The following is a 15639-nucleotide window of genomic DNA, read 5'->3' as shown; positions in this document are numbered from 1 at the left end:
TTTTTTGGTTTTTCGAGACAGGGTTTCTCTGTGGTTTTGGAGCCTGTCCTGGAACTAGCTCGTGTAGACCAGGCTGGTCTTGAACTCAGAGATCCGCCTGCCTCTGCCTCCCAAGTGCTGGGATTAAAGGCGAGCGCCACCACCGCCTGGCTGTGTACCAGACTTTCAATGACAACGTCATTTATTTGTATTTTCAATTTTGGTCTTTGTTCATTTATAGAAGCTTCCCAAAATACTCACTTTATGGGTTTCTCCTGAATTTTTTGTTCTCTCTTCTATAGCTGTTCTTTTATTCAGAGCAGTATGGTTTCTTTTCTTTTTTTTATTTTTATTTTTTATTTTTTTTTTTGTGGTCTTTCGAGACAGGGTTTCTCTGTGGTTTTGCAGCCTGTCCTGGAACTAGCTCTTGTAGTCCAGGCTGGTCTCGAACTCACAGAGATCCGCCTGCCTCTGCCTCCCAGAGTGCTGGGATTAAAGGCGTGCGCCGCCACCACCCGGCTATAGAAGAAATTAATTTAGGTAGATATCCAGAAGGTAGAACTAATCTCCCTCTTCCTGAGTAGGGGATAACTTTGTCTCTCCTTCCAAGGACAGAGTACCTGAAAGGGAAAAGTAGTCCTGCATAGTGCAGAGACCTCTGGATCTACCTGGTCCAAGTGACTAAAGTTCAGTGGCTCCAGTGAGAGCACTGTGGGGTAATTTGTATCCTTGATGGAGTGCGAGGGTAAAAGTACTTGTGTTTGATAGTCTTCTGAAAACTACTAGACACCGTCTAAACGTGACAGCATCAAACTCAGATTGAAGTACATTCTATCAAACTATCAAGGTTGTGAAAATCAAGGAAAACTGAGAAACGGAGGAGACTCAGGGCTCTTGATGATAATTATAAAGTGATATATTTAATTGGATCTTGTAACAAACCATGGCATTAGTGGAAAGACTGGTGAGACCTGAATAATGTCTAGAATTTAGGTAGCGTGTGCCAATGTTACTCTCTTAGTTTTAACAAATATAAATATTTTAATAATTTACTATGTACCTATGATGATAAAGTTGGAAACTGGGTGAAGGTTATACAGAAATTCTGCGTTGTCTTTGCAATTTTCTGTTAATTCAAATTACCTCAAGGCCAGGTGTGGTGGTGCATGTCTTTAATCCTAGTGCTCAGGAAGCAAAGGCAGGTGAATCTCTGTGAAATCCACCAGCCTGAGCTACATAGTAAAACTTTTGTCTCCAAATAATAATAATAGTAACTTTAAAAAGCATTCTGTGCACATATTGTAAACATGGATTGTATACTACTGTTCTGCATTGAGATCTTGTTCATTATCAGTATGCATAGAGCTACTTTAGTCTTGTTTTCATATTTGGGCTATTATGAATAAGATGCAGGGAACGTGGGCATACGAACATTATGAACATCTTTTTAGATATTAATTCATTTGCTTTGGTATAAAACCAGGAGTGTTATAGCTGGGTCGTAGGCTATTTTTGTTCTGTTGTTGTTGTTTTACTTTATGAGGAACCTCCATACTGTTAATTCATAGCAACTGTATCAGTTTACAATTTCACCAAGGATGTTTGTACACAGATTCACACTTCTCTCTGTCCTTATTGGACCTTGTTGCTTGTCTGTTTTGTAAGTACCATCTTGACAGTTATAAGGCCAGAATCCCCAGGGGCTTTAAAAGTTCTATGAGTCAGGTCTTTTAAATGTACAGTTCAGAGGTATTTTCTCTCTTGTTTTTTTTGATCTTTCCTCCTTTGCACTCCATGTGGATGTGCTATCCCCTGGTTTATTCGGTGTTAAGGATTGAGCTCAGGACTCAGTGCATACTGGGCAATCACTCTACCAACTGAGCTACACCTTCGGTCCTGATTTTTTTTTTTTAACCCTTTATACCATTTGTCCCCATTCATCCTTTATGCTGTTTTATAGGCTATATATGTGTATATACACAAGGGTTTTTTCATTTGATAACACTAATTTATACATAGCTTATTTTTTAATTGCGTATACAGACATTTCAATTACAGAAAATAATGTTTATTTTTCATTTTTTAAATATTCGACACTACATATCTGAAATATGGCAGTGTCTTTCTTATCTAGGAGGACATCTTGTCTAGCAGTATATGGTCTCCTAGTGTAAACAGGAAACATTCAACCACTGAGTACTGTTTTATGTTTTCATATTTCTTTTATTTCTTCTAGATGTGAAATCCGGTGGCTATACAGTGTTACAAGTGGTAGAAGCCCTTGGGTAAGAACCTGTGTTCTAGAATATTTCTCCAGTCTTGTCTGGATACTTTCAGAGTTATTGCTTCCCTGGAACCTGATTTTCTTCTTGTAGTTAAAAGCCCCCTATCCATAGCAGCACTTGAATATAATTGTAAGCCACAACAGGTTCTGACTCAGCCTGCAGGTTTGGGTGAAGTGGGTATTGAAGGCCTTCCACTGCTCTAATTGGAACTAGACTTCTTGTGCTTCCTTAGATCCAGCTAATCCCCTTAGGAGTCTAGTTGCCCCAGATGACTCAGGCATACTGTAGGTCCAGTTTCCTGTCTGGAGAGTGCTTAGGACATGGACTGTGCTAGATCCTCACTAGTGGGAGATACTTGGAAACAACTAAAAGAACAGTGTTGTAGGGACCAGAGAGATGGCTCAGTGGTTAAGAGCACTGGCTGCTCTTCCAGAGGACCTGAGTTCAATTCCCAGCATTACATGGCAGTCACAACTGTCTTTAACTCCAGTTCCAGGGGACCCAACACCCATGGCAAAACACCAATGCACATAAAATAAATATTCATAACCTAGGGTTCTAAGAATCAGATAAAATACATGCCTATAGTCTAGGGCTTGCTTTCCCTAAACCTCATACATAGCAGACCACTTAGGTTGACAAGTCTTACTAATATGTTATTGTCATAGTCAGCCTTGTCTTCTGAAAATTGAAGGAAAAATTTAAAATTGGCATGTCTTACACAACAGATCATTTGGCTTTTCTGTTTACCTTCTTGTGGTGGTAAGGGTTTTTGTTTTTGTTTTTTCTTAGTTTATCTGTATAACCCTGACTGACTTGTAGCTCACTCTCTGGACAAGACTGGCCTCAAACTCAGAGATCCAATTGCCTCTGCCTCTGGAGCACTGAGATTAAAGGCTTGTGCCACCACCACCAGACAATGTTTTGTTTGTTTGTTTGTTTTTATTAATAGTTTTATTGAGGGGCTGGAGAGATGGCTCAGTGGTTAAGAGCGTTGCCTGCTCTTCCAAAGGTCCTGAGTTCAATTCCCAACAACCACATGGTGGCTCACAACCATCTGTAATGAGGTCTGGTGCCCTCTTCCGGCCTGCAGACATACACACAGACAGAATATTGTATACATAATAAATAAATATTTAAAAAAAATAGTTTTATTGAAAGTATAACTGACACAGGGTTGAAGAAATGGCTTAGGGGTTAAAAAAAAACTATGTCTGCTCTTCCAGAGGACCCAGGCTTCATTCGCAGTACCCATTATGGCTGCTCACAGCTGTCTGTAACTCATGGCTCAGGACCTGACACTCTCTTCTGGCCTCCATGGAAACCAAGCATGCACATGGTACACAGACATACATGCAGGCAAAACATCCATACACATAAAAATAGATAAATTGTGTGTGTGTTTGTAAAACTGACTTACCACAAAGTTCACCATTTTTTTGGAGGGAGTTTCAAGATGGGGTTTCTCTATATGGCCCTGTCTGTCCTGGGACTCGCTCTGTAGACCAGTTTGGCCTCAAACTTGAGATCCGCCTACCTCTGCCTCCCAAATGCTGGGATTAAATATGTACACCATTACTGCCTGGCCAAAGTTCACCATTTTAAAGTTTGGAATTCTGTGCCTTTTAGTACATTGATGGATCTGTGTATTCTTGCACACGATCACCATATGAACATCTTTATTACTCCAGAATGAAACTGCTGCTCCTCAGCACTCATTCCGTTATCCCTCTTCCTCCCGGCTCCTGGTCTGTCGATTTGCCTGTTCTGGAAATTTCAGATATGTAGAAGCAAAGGCTGTGTGACTTTCGTGTCTGGTTTCTCTCACTTAGCATGAATTTTACCTTTCTTATTGCTGTGATAAAATACTCTGACGAAGCCGGGTGGTGGTGGCGCACGCCTTTAATCCCAGCACTCGGGAGGCAGAGGCAGGCGGATCTCTCTGAGTTCGAGACCAGCCTGGTCTACAAGAGCTAGTTCCAGGACAGGCTCCAAAACCACAGAGAAACCCTGTCTTGAAAAACCAAAAAAAGAAAATACTCTGATGAGCAATTTAAGGTAGAAAGGGCACATTTTTGGCTCATAGTTCAAAGGTTCAAACCTCTGTCAGGGAAATCCTGGTGGCAGGAGTTTGAGGCATTTATAAATAAGATCACATTGTATCCAAAATCAGGAAGTAGAGGTTTTTCCATTCGTACAGTCCAAGATTCTATCCCAGAGAACGTTGTTTCCCACATTTAGGGTTAGTCTTCCCCACTCAGTTTCATCCAGAAAATCCTTCACAGGAATAAGTACTATTGGTAATCCCTCACAAGTATGCCTACAGCTTGTCTCCTGGGCGAGTCTAGATCATGGCAGGATAACAACCAATGTTAACAGTGCAGCTTGTTTACAAGGTTTCTTTGTGTTGTATGTCAGGTCTACATTTCATTGCTCCCTAAGCAACATTCCATTATATACCAATGACCAACATTTTGTTTAACTATTCATGAGTTATGATGGACATCTGGGATGTTTCTATTTTTGTGCTTTTATGAAAAATGCTGTTATGAGCATTTGTGTGCCTTTATCCTTTGTTAAGTGCTGCAAATGGACAATATCCTACCTGCTAAGCAGAAACATTTCTATGAGTTCCTATTTTATTTCTATACCAATATAGTTCCTTTATCTTTGAGGTTTCACATAAACCTCTCAGGATCAGCTTTCCAGAAATCTACTTTCTGTTCAGGTTATGTTTAAGTGTAATCTCAGGAGAGCTGTTTGAATATAAGTCATCTTGTTGCTTCACTTCATCTGTTCCCATATCAGTAGTCCTTCCTAGTTAGAACTGCTGTAGTTAGAGGTGTAGCTCAGTTTGTAGAGACCTTGTCAACATGCTCAAAGACCTTCAGTTCCTAGAATCAGGCATAGAGGTGCTATGCGGCTGTAATCCCAGCAATCAGGATATGAAGGCTGTTCTCAGTTATGAAGATTTTTGAGGCCAGCTTGGGCTACATGAAACTGTCTTCAAAAAAGAAAAACAAAACAAGGGCTGGAGAGATGGCTCAGTGGTTAAGAGCACTGTCTGCTCTTCCAGAGGTCCTGAGTTCAATTCCCAGCAACCACATGGTGGCTCCAAACCATCTGTAAAGAGATCTGGTGTCCTCCTCTGGTGTGTGGGTATAAATGGAGGCAGAAAGTTGTATGTATAATAAATAAATCTTAAAAAAAAAAAAAAGAAAAAAAAAAGAAAAACAAAACAAAATCCATTCATCTTTGTAGCCTTTTGTTTTTAAAAGGTTTAGGTATGTGCAAGCATACCTCCTAGGATCTTTTTTTTTTTTTTTTTTAAAATATTTATTTATTATGTATACAATATTCTTTCTGTGTGTATGCCTGAAGGCCAGAAGAGGGCACCAGACCTCATTACAGATGGTTGTGAGCCACCATGTGGTTGCTGGGAATTGAACTCAGGACCTCTGGAAGAGCAGCCAGTGCTCTTAACCTCTGAGCCATCTCTCCAGCCCACCTCCTAGGATCTTAGTTGTTTAGCATTGTTTTCCTCTTAGCAAGGCTTTACAAAGAGCCCAGTGTAGTAATGGATCACATCTGTAATCCCAGCACTTTGGGAGTCCAAGGCAAGAGGATGGTAACAAGTAAGTGCAGCCTGGACTAAGAATGAAGTCTTAAGCCGGGCAATGGTGGCACATGCCTTTAATCCCAGCACTCAGGAGGCAGAGGCAGGCGGATCTCTCTGAGTTCGAGACCAGCCTGGTCTACAGAGCTAGTTCCAGGACAGGCTCCAAAGCCACAGAGAAACCCTGTCTCGAAACCCCCCCCCCCCCAAAAAAAAAAATGAAGTCTTGTCTCTAAAAGCAAAACAAAAAAGGGGGCTAAAGAAGTATCTTAATTAGTAAAGTAAGTTCTGTCCCAGCATCCATTTAAAAGGCCACATTCTTAATCCTGATGCTGGATAGGTAGAGACAGGCCTAATCAAACAGCTCCAGGCCAACCATTGAAAAACCCTATTTCAATAAACATAAGATGGACAATTCCTGAGGAATGATACTGAAGGTTGACTTCTGGCTTCTGTGTACATACATACATACATACATTCACATGTGCATTTGTGTTGACATACATGTGTATCTGCACACACAAATTTCTTGTTTTAGTTTGCAAAAATCTGCTGCCTGCCTTCAGTAGAAGCTGCAGCTGCCAGACATCTCTGAAGCCCTGTGGGTACTGTTCATACCTCAGGGGAGAGAGAATAAACATAATGTTCATTGAGTGCCAAGTAAGGGCTGCCAAGACAGAAATTTCTGTTGACTGTGGTGTCACGCGAGCCTTTGGTACTGCCAGACTAATCTAGGGATAGGTTTGGGGGCTTCAGTCTTCAATTAATTGATTAATTAAAATTTTTTGAGGCAGGGTTTCTATGTATAACCCTTGCTGTCCTGAAACTCACACTGTAGGCCAGGTTGACCTCGAACTCAGAGATGTGCCTGACTCCCAAATGCTAGGATTAAAGGTGTGTGCACCTCCCAGCTAGAGTGTCAGTGTTCACTGGACACTAATGTTATTAGCTCTAGAGTACCTTCCATGGGTTGTTTTTAAACACTTTTAGGAGGGTGTGACTCTTTTGCTAAGGGAGTAAGTGGGACTAACTGCAGAATATTTCCTTTATAATTTGAGCTCGTCACTCACAGATGTTTTCTGTCTTGCTGTTTCCCAGGTCATCTCTGGAAAATCCAGAACCCCGAACTCGGGCACGAGGAATCCAGCTTTTGTCACAGGTGCTGCTCCAGTGTCACTCCTTGCTCCTGGAGAAGGAAGGTACTTACATTGCTAGTAGGAACATCTTCCTGAAACACATGGCCTACATGGCATGCACAGGGAAAGGCCGCTTAATGTATCTATGAACAACTAATTCAGTGTCTTCCTTACTGGACACTGAATATATTTCAGAGATGGTTAAAATTAAATTACAAGATGCATCAATTTCAAATATAGTCTTTGATCATTTGTTCATTGTATCTTAGTGTCCATATTCTGTAAACATATAATACTTACTGCCTGGCCCTTTACAAAAAGTGCAGATCCTGTACTAAACCCCCAACTCTTAAAGAAACAGAAGGCAGAGGGCTTTTTTTTGGTGACTCATTTGGTAATTGCAGTTACTGTGCAAGCCTGACAACCAGAGTGATCCCTATAACTTACAGTATAACATGAAACTGCTTTCAGTCCCCAGCACCAAAGAAAAAGAGAAAAAGTTCCATATGGTGAATCTGGGACTGATGAGATGGCTCAAGGTAAAAGCACTTTAGGAAAAACCCTGGAGGCCTGAGTTTTATCCCACATGCAGGTGGAAGGAGAGAACTGGCTTCTGGAGGTTTTCTACATGCTGCATACCACACTGGCCTAGTCACTGTTCTGTTGTGTGAAGAGACACTATGACCAGGGCAGCTCTTGTAAAAGAAAGCGTTTAACTGGGGCTTGCTTACATTTTCAGAGGTTAAGTCCATTCTTGTCATCATGGTAGCATGGGAGCATGTGGGCAGACATGATGTGGTGAAGTAGCTGAGCGTTCTGCATCCACATCCACAGGCAGCAAGAAAAGAAAGATCCTGGTCCTGGCTTGGGCTTTTGAAACACTTCCAGTGAGACACTTCCTCCACTAAGGACATACTTCTTAATTCCTCTCAAATAGTGCTGCCACTAAGCATTCAAATATAGGAACCTATGGGTGCCGTTTTTATTCAGACTACTACATGCACATAGAATAATGAAGTTAAAAAGGAAGCAATTCTGAGGGTTTTACTGTGAACTTCTATGAGAATAAATACAAGAGCTTTCCTGTCTCTAACTCACAAAGTAAAGGTGTCATCAAGTGGGAGCCATTTCTTGATTGAGGAGGACATTTGTAGGGAAAGCCAAAATGGAATGGCATTAGGAGGCAGATAAACAGAGCTGGGGGCCTTCCTCACACCTGCTAAGCTGAAGGCTGGATCTGGTTTGTGCAGTGGTACATCTGATCCTGTTCTATGAGAACCGACTGAAGGACCATCATCTTGTGATCCCATCTGTCCTCCAGGGCCTGAGGGCACTGGTGAGTATTTCTCATTACATAACTGTGTTTGTGGGAGCCCTTGTACAGTTCTCTCCTGGCCTTTTGGGGATGAACCTTCACATGCCAAAGGATAAAGGCCCAAATGCAGCAGTAAAAGCCAGCTCTACAGTTCTTACTCTTGAGAGTAAGTCACCCTGTGTTGTTTCACTTTACCTTGTATATAAACTTCACCTATAATCTACACTTAAAAACAAAACAAAAAGCTATCTTTGGGGAACTGGAATTTGGCTGGTTTGAAAGGAGCTGTGAAGAAATGCTCAGCTAGAGAAAGTTTCTCACTGTGAGTGCTTCCTCCTACAGCAGGATGTTAGAATGCCAAGTTACCTAACAAAAAGCATTGTAGAGCTTTGTCTTAGAGATGATGTTCTCATATCTTCCCTTCTCTCCCAGAGCATGTCTGTGGCCCTGCCTCCTGGGCTGGCTGTCTCTGTACTTAAAGCCATCTTCCAGGAGATACATGTACAGGTGAGTGATAATAGCTGCAAGTTTACTTTTTTGCTAGTCTTTGCCTTGTAGTCGTTGATATATTTAGAATTAGGTGGTAACACAGATTGTCTAAACTGAGGTCAAATACAGGTATCTCTTTATAATGGCTAAGGAGAGGAAGGCATGGCATTATATCTGACCTGTCTTGCTAAGAACCTAAGATATACATGAAACAAGTTTGGGTTACTGGCATCACTGTTGTGGTTGTGCTGGTAGGTCAGTAGCCAGACCTTGCTCTATGGTTCCTCTTAACTCAATCTTGTTTTGGTTTAGAAAGAACTATCCGCTAGAGATTGTGAAGGCCAAAAAGGTTGTATTGTTTGAAGTATTGTTTTCTTTCTTCACTTAATTTCCTTTCTTCTCCACTCTTAAGTCCCTGCTACAAGTAGATCGCCATACAGTATTCAGTATCATCACTAACTTCATGCGATCACGGGAAGAAGGTAAGAGGCAGGACTGTGTGAGGAGTACGAAAAACAAGCATTTGCAATCTGTCTCACATTAGAAGGGTGTATTGTGGTCTAGGGGATGTGTAGAAAGGCCAGGACTCTGAGGAGTGATAAAGGCTTGGGTGAGGTCAGTCTTCTCCCAGTGTAGGAAGAATACACTTGTATGCACACACAGACTTGCACATATACATATCTTCACTGAGCACTTGGAAGAGAAAAGCAAAAAGGGCTGCTCTGCTAGGCCAAAAAGGAAAGAAAGAGACAGCAAGAAGAGAATACAGGCTTTCTATCCCGTGGGACAGCAGTGACCTTGTTCTTTCCTTCCCAGAGTTGAAGGGCCTAGGAGCTGACTTCACATTTGGCTTCATCCAGGTGATGGATGGAGAAAAGGATCCTCGTAATCTTTTGGTGGCTTTCCGCATTGTCCATGACCTCATCTCCAAGGACTACAGTCTGGGTATGTTTTTGTAGTGGTGACTAGCTGGTTGAAGCTGGTCAGTCAGAATGAACTTAAGTCAACTTTATTCTTTCTCTGTTGCCACAGGACCTTTTGTGGAAGAGTTATTTGAAGTGACATCTTGTTATTTCCCTATTGATTTTACCCCTGTAAGTACCACCTTCATTCTTACGATGTTTAGAGACATTGTTCTAGACAGTTGAGCAAAACAGACAATTTATATTTTATTTGTTTGGAGGGGGGAGCTTGTTTCTGCGCAGTGTTGGTGCCTATGTATGGAGGCCAGAGGAAGATGCTGAGTTCTTCCTTTATCCTTATCTACTTGCTCCAGACCTTCCTGTCTATAGGGTCTGCCACTGAACCTGGAACTGACCATTTTGGCTGGATCGGCCACCTGTCTCTACAGCACAACTCACCTTCCCTCCAGTATTGGAGTTACAGAACTATCCACCATTGGTACTAGAGTTCTGTAGCTCCTACTGACACTTGCTCCACTGAGCTATTTCTCCAGGCTGATAGACATTTTAAAGTCCTCATAGATTCATATTTTAGTAAGTTTGGAAATGGAGAAACATCCAACACCAAAGGGGCAGTTGAATTTAGCAGGTACTTGAGAGGAGGACTCCTTAAGTTCCCTAACAAAGCATTCAGTGCTGAGCAGGATTGTTAGCTGTGATCCTTGCCCTTGAAGGTTGCAACATTGAGGTAACATTAGATGTCAAATGAGTGGTGCTGTCGTCATTCTGAAAGATGAGTTTATCGTAAGCTACAGTTGGTAGGAACTGACCTAGCAGATACGTCTTTTGGTTGGTTTCCAAGGGATATATAGAATATGAATCTGTAGTTAGAGGGTACATCTCAGGTGAGATACAAGCAAATTAACAGAAAAACAAAAACCCAGCACAGTTGCACACAGCTTGTACAAGAAGTGTTTGCTCTTGTGGTCCTTCTCATTCTGTTTTTTATTTCTTTTCTATTGCGAGATACATGGGGTCTATTGCTGTATAGGATACATGGAGATGTGTACTGCAAGGATTAGTAACGTGGAAGAAATGAAAGCTCTACTCAGTATGCCAAATGATACATAAGTATTGACTCTGACTGATGCTAAAAAGCCTTAGCTGTCTTTACTTGACATCAGTCACCAGCTTATTTATTCTCAGTTGGCATCCTGTTAAACCACCACTCTCCTCAAACTGTTTTTGATGCAATAACTTTCTTTACAACGCAGAAATGTTGACTCTGGTTCAACTACCGTTTGTGAGGGTGCGCGCGCGTGCGTGCGTGCGTGCATGCGTGCGTGCGTGTGTGTGTGTGTGTGTGTGTGTGTGTTTCAAAAGATAATACCTCAGCAGGTAATTGTATTGAGAAAGGGTCTCGCTACGTGTGACCATGACCTTGAACTTATAATAAGGCGTAGTCCCTAAGTATTGTAATTACTGGCAATACCACATTTCCTGACACTCTATGTCACTCTTAGGAGTTTTTCTTAATTTTGTTGTTATTTTATTGATTTTTCTTTGTTTATAGCATTGTTTTTAGTTCATGAGTAGATATATCTGTCTTTGTTAGGGTTTCTATTGCTGTGAAAAGACACCATGGCGAAGGAAAACTTTTAGTTAAGGTGGCTCGTTTACAGTTGAAAGGTTTGGTCCATTATCATCATGGCAGGGAGCATGGCAGCGTGAAGGCAGACATGGTGCTAGAGAAGGAGTTGCTACATGTGGATATGCATGCAATAGGAAGCAGACTAACTCACTGGGAGTAGCTTGAGCTCAAAGCCCATCACCACAGTGACACACTTCCTCCAACAAGAGCACACCTACTATGACAAAGACACATCTAAGAGTGCTCTACCTTAAGGGGCTATTTTCTTTCAAACTACCACATACCACTCCCTGGGCCCCAAAGGTTTGTGGCCATATCATAATTCAAAATTGCGTTCAGTCCAACTTTAAAAGTTCCCATTGTCTTAACAATCCCAGACTTATTAAAAAATCTAAAGTTCAAAGTCTTTTCTGAGATTCATGCAGTCTCTTAACTATAATCTTCTATAAAATCAAAAAGCCAGGCCTGGCGGTGGTGGCGCACGCCTTTAATCCCAGCACTTGGGAGGCAGAGGCAGGCGGATCTCTGTGAGTTCGAGGCCAGCCTGGTCTATAAGAGCTAGTTCCAGGACAGGAACCAAAAACCTACAGAGAAACCCTGTCTCGTAAAATAAAAAAAAATAAAAAAGCCAGTCAAATACTTTAAACATATAATGGCATAGGATATACATAACCATTCCAAAATACAGGGAAGGGAGCATAGTAAGAAAATACTGAACCAAAACAAGACCAGAAACCAGCTGGACAAACTCCAAATTCTGCATCTCCATGTCTGATGTCAAAACGCTCTTCAGATCTCCAACCTTGGTTCAGTTTTGTTGACTGCTACACACTTCTTTATCATGGGCTGGTTCCATTCCCAGCTTCGGCAGCTTTCCTCAACAGGTGTCCCATGGCTTTGGCATCTCCAACATCTTGGGGTCTACAAGGCATTTCCAGCTTCAGCTTCACAGCTTCAGACAGTGGCCTCTCTAGGTCTCCATTCAGGGACACCCTTTACAACATGCCTGGCCTCAGCAGCTTTCTTTAGGTGTGGAGGCAAATTCTATAACCACTTCTATCCTTGACTGTAAAGCCAGAACCATGTGGCTGGGCTGTCAAGTTCTGCTTCCTGGGCTGGAACATGGCCCCCTTCTTACATCTTCACCAGCTTCCTGTTTTTGGTTGTTGCCCTTTTGCCTAAATTTAGCTGTCCTTGAACTTGCTCTTTAGACCAGGCTGGCCTTAAACTCAGAGATGTGCCAGCCTCTGCCACCTGAGTTCTGGGATTAAAGGCATGCTCCACCACACCCAGCTCTAAAATTAAAGTTTTTCTTTAGTTCCTTTTTACTAGTTGGAAATTTATAGCTGGGTGGGCTCTTGCCCTGAGGACTATTATGAGATTTCCTCTGCCAGGGGAATTAATCCAAAACTCTTCACTTTAGCCCAAGACAGACTTTCCAGACAAGGGCAAAAAGCAGCCACATTCTTCACCAAAATAGGACAAGACTGGTCCATAGGCCACATAATAATATTCTTCTCCTTTGAAACCTCTTGAGTCAGCACCCCACCATTCAAATCACTCTGCACCACTGTCTTCCATATTCCTACTAGTGTGGCCACCTAACGCAATTCCCAAAGTCCATACTTCTTCAAACAAAAGCGTGGTCTAAACTATCACAGCAGTACCCCAGTTCCTGGTCCCAACTTCTCTCTTAGGGTTTCTATTGCTATGAAGAAACACCATGACCATGGCAACTCTTATAAAGGAAAGCATTTAATTGTGGTGGCTTGTTTGCAGCTCAGATTCAGTCCATCATCATGGTGGTGTGCAGGGAGACATGGTGCTGGAGAAGGAGCTGCTACATGTTGATATACAGACAGTAGGAAGTAGACTGTCTTACTGGGAGTAGCTTGAGCATAGGAGACATCAAAGCCCATCTCCACAGTGACATATTGTCAGAAGATCACACATACTCCAAGAAAGCCACACCTAATAGTGTCACTCCCTTTGGGGGCCATTTTCTTTCAAACCACTGCAGTATCTCTCAAAAATAATAATGTCACTTTAAAAAAAATTAGAAGTTTTTTGTTTAATTTATGGTGTGTGTCTGAGTAAGTCTATACCTTATTTGTGCAGGTTCCCCACAAATGCCAGAAGAGGATATCGGGTTCCCTGGAGGCACAATTATAGGTACTTTTGAGCAGCCTGATGGGGTGCTAAGAACCAAATTCAGGCTCTTTGTGAGAACATTATTTGCTCTTACACATTGAGCCATCTCCCCAGCCCTTAAGTCTTTTTTATTACATTTATTTGTATGAATACTCATACTGAAACACTGTTTTTCGAAGATATGAACAAGTGTCTCTTCACCCCAGGTAGGGAACAGGCAATAGACCGGAGTATAGATACCACCAAAGTCTTAATTTGTTGAAGCAATTAATTTTATTGGGGTTATAACAGGAATATGGTTGAAGAGTTTCTTACAGGAACAGAAATGGCTCAAGGTAGCTGTATCACCAAAGGCAACTCAAAAAAAAAAAAAAAAAACAAAACTTGGTGCACACTGCACCCCCTGCAGGTAGTTCAGTGAGCTGAAAATGTGTTCTTTTCAAAAGTTGGGATTAGCCTCTTCTAGGAAGCTTAGCTGGTCTTTGTTTCTTCTGCTTGGCTCCTCTGAGACTGTCTCAGAACAATTTTTACTGCTTATATATACTTGGGAAGGGAGGGTTCTAGTGGATCTGGTCAGTTTTTCAGGGACTTGTTGAAGCTATTTTAGTTGTTTGTTTCATGTTTCAACTAGCTTGCTTGGAGGATGGAGTGTTTCATCTCTCTGTAAACATTCTGTCTTAAAATACCTTGTTTTGGATTGGCGATATGGCCCAGCCATTACAAGCACTGGCTGCCCTTCCAGAGGTTCAGTTCCCAACACCCACATGATAGCTCACTGCTGTTTGTAATTCCAGTTTCAAAGGATCCAACACCTTCACAGATATACATGCAGGTCAAACACCAAATGGACATAAAATAATTTTTTAAAAAAAGCCCCGTTTTACACCCCCATTTCATACATACATGCAGGTCAAATACCAAATGCACATAAAATTCTTTAAAAATCCTGTTTTTCATACCCATTTATATTCTGTGTCTTAAATTTCTCCAAATTGAAAGGTTTTGACCTCTGAGGAAATAGCTTCACAATACACGCCATGGTACATGTGGTGGTAGGTCAGGGGACAACTTGCAGTTCTAACCTTCCATCATAGGGTCCTAGGGATTGAACTCATGTTATCAGCCTTAGTGGTAGCTTTACCCACTGAGCCATCTCTTTGGCCTATGTTACTGGGGGGAAATTTTTTTTAAGATTTATTTATTTATTTATTTATTTATTTATTTATTTATTTATTATGTATATAGTATTCTCAGTACTCTGCCTGCAGGCTAGAAGAGGGCACCAGATCTCATTATAGATGTTTGTGAGCCACCATGTGGTTGCTGGGAATTGAACTTAGGATCTTTGGAAGAGCAGGCGGTACCCTTAACCACTGAGCCATCTCTCCAGTTCTGGAAAAAAATTTTTTTTGAGAGTGTCTGTATAATGATAACTGGTACATGTATGCCACAGGGTATAGGTAGATATCAGAGGACAACTTTTGGGGTCGTCTCTCACTTTTACATCGGTTCCCAGGATTGAACTCTGAACTGTAGAGTTGGCTTTTTGTTTTATTTTGTTTTGTTTTAACTCTTTGGCTCTTTGTTCTTTGCTCTTTTGGGGACCCACCACCCAGCTCCCAAATAAATCACACCCAGAGGCTTATAAATGCCCAGCCTTAGCTTGGCTTATTTCTAGCCAGCTTTCCTTAAATTATTTCGTCTACCTTCTGCCTCTGGGCTTTTTCCTTTTCTTCTGTATATTTTACTTTCATTATTACTTAGTGGCTGGCTGTGTGACTAGGTGACTAGTCCCTGGGGCGACCTTTCCTTATTCTCTTGCTCCTCCATCCTCTCAGATTTTTCCTCCCATTTATTCTCTCTGCCTGCGAGCTTCACTTACCCTTTCCTTCCAAGCTAATGGCCGGTCAGCTCATTATTAGACCAAAGTAATACAGCTTCACAGAGTTAAACAAATGCAGCACATCTTTGTCATTAAACAAATGTTCCACAGCATAAACAAACATAACACATCTTTTCTTTTTTTTTTTTTTTTTTTTGGTTTTTTGAGACAGGGTTTCTCTGTGGCTTTGGAGCCTATCCTGGAACTAGCTCTTGTAGACCAGGCTGGTCTCG

At 41.6% G+C, this 15639-nt stretch overlaps 1 protein-coding gene across 1 annotated transcript in view; it reads left to right on the top strand.

Annotated features, from left to right (window-relative positions):
* The window catches only part of Mms19 (MMS19 homolog, cytosolic iron-sulfur assembly component), a 40224-nt gene that overhangs the window by 8099 nt on the left and 16486 nt on the right, over nucleotides 1-15639 (top strand). The window contains exons 2-8 of the mRNA XM_026781335.1: nucleotides 2216-2264; nucleotides 6979-7079; nucleotides 8267-8352; nucleotides 8764-8838; nucleotides 9233-9302; nucleotides 9637-9765; nucleotides 9853-9914. Of these exons, the coding sequence (XP_026637136.1) occupies nucleotides 2216-2264; nucleotides 6979-7079; nucleotides 8267-8352; nucleotides 8764-8838; nucleotides 9233-9302; nucleotides 9637-9765; nucleotides 9853-9914 (572 nt within the window). The remainder of the gene's footprint in view (nucleotides 1-2215; nucleotides 2265-6978; nucleotides 7080-8266; nucleotides 8353-8763; nucleotides 8839-9232; nucleotides 9303-9636; nucleotides 9766-9852; nucleotides 9915-15639) is intronic.

The sequence above is a fragment of the Microtus ochrogaster genome, chromosome 8 (assembly GCF_000317375.1).
Source record: "Microtus ochrogaster isolate Prairie Vole_2 chromosome 8, MicOch1.0, whole genome shotgun sequence".
In the NCBI taxonomy this organism is placed as follows: Eukaryota; Metazoa; Chordata; class Mammalia; order Rodentia; family Cricetidae; genus Microtus; species Microtus ochrogaster.
Note: the sequence above shows the minus strand (reverse complement) of the source record. Positions and strands in the feature narration are given on the sequence as shown.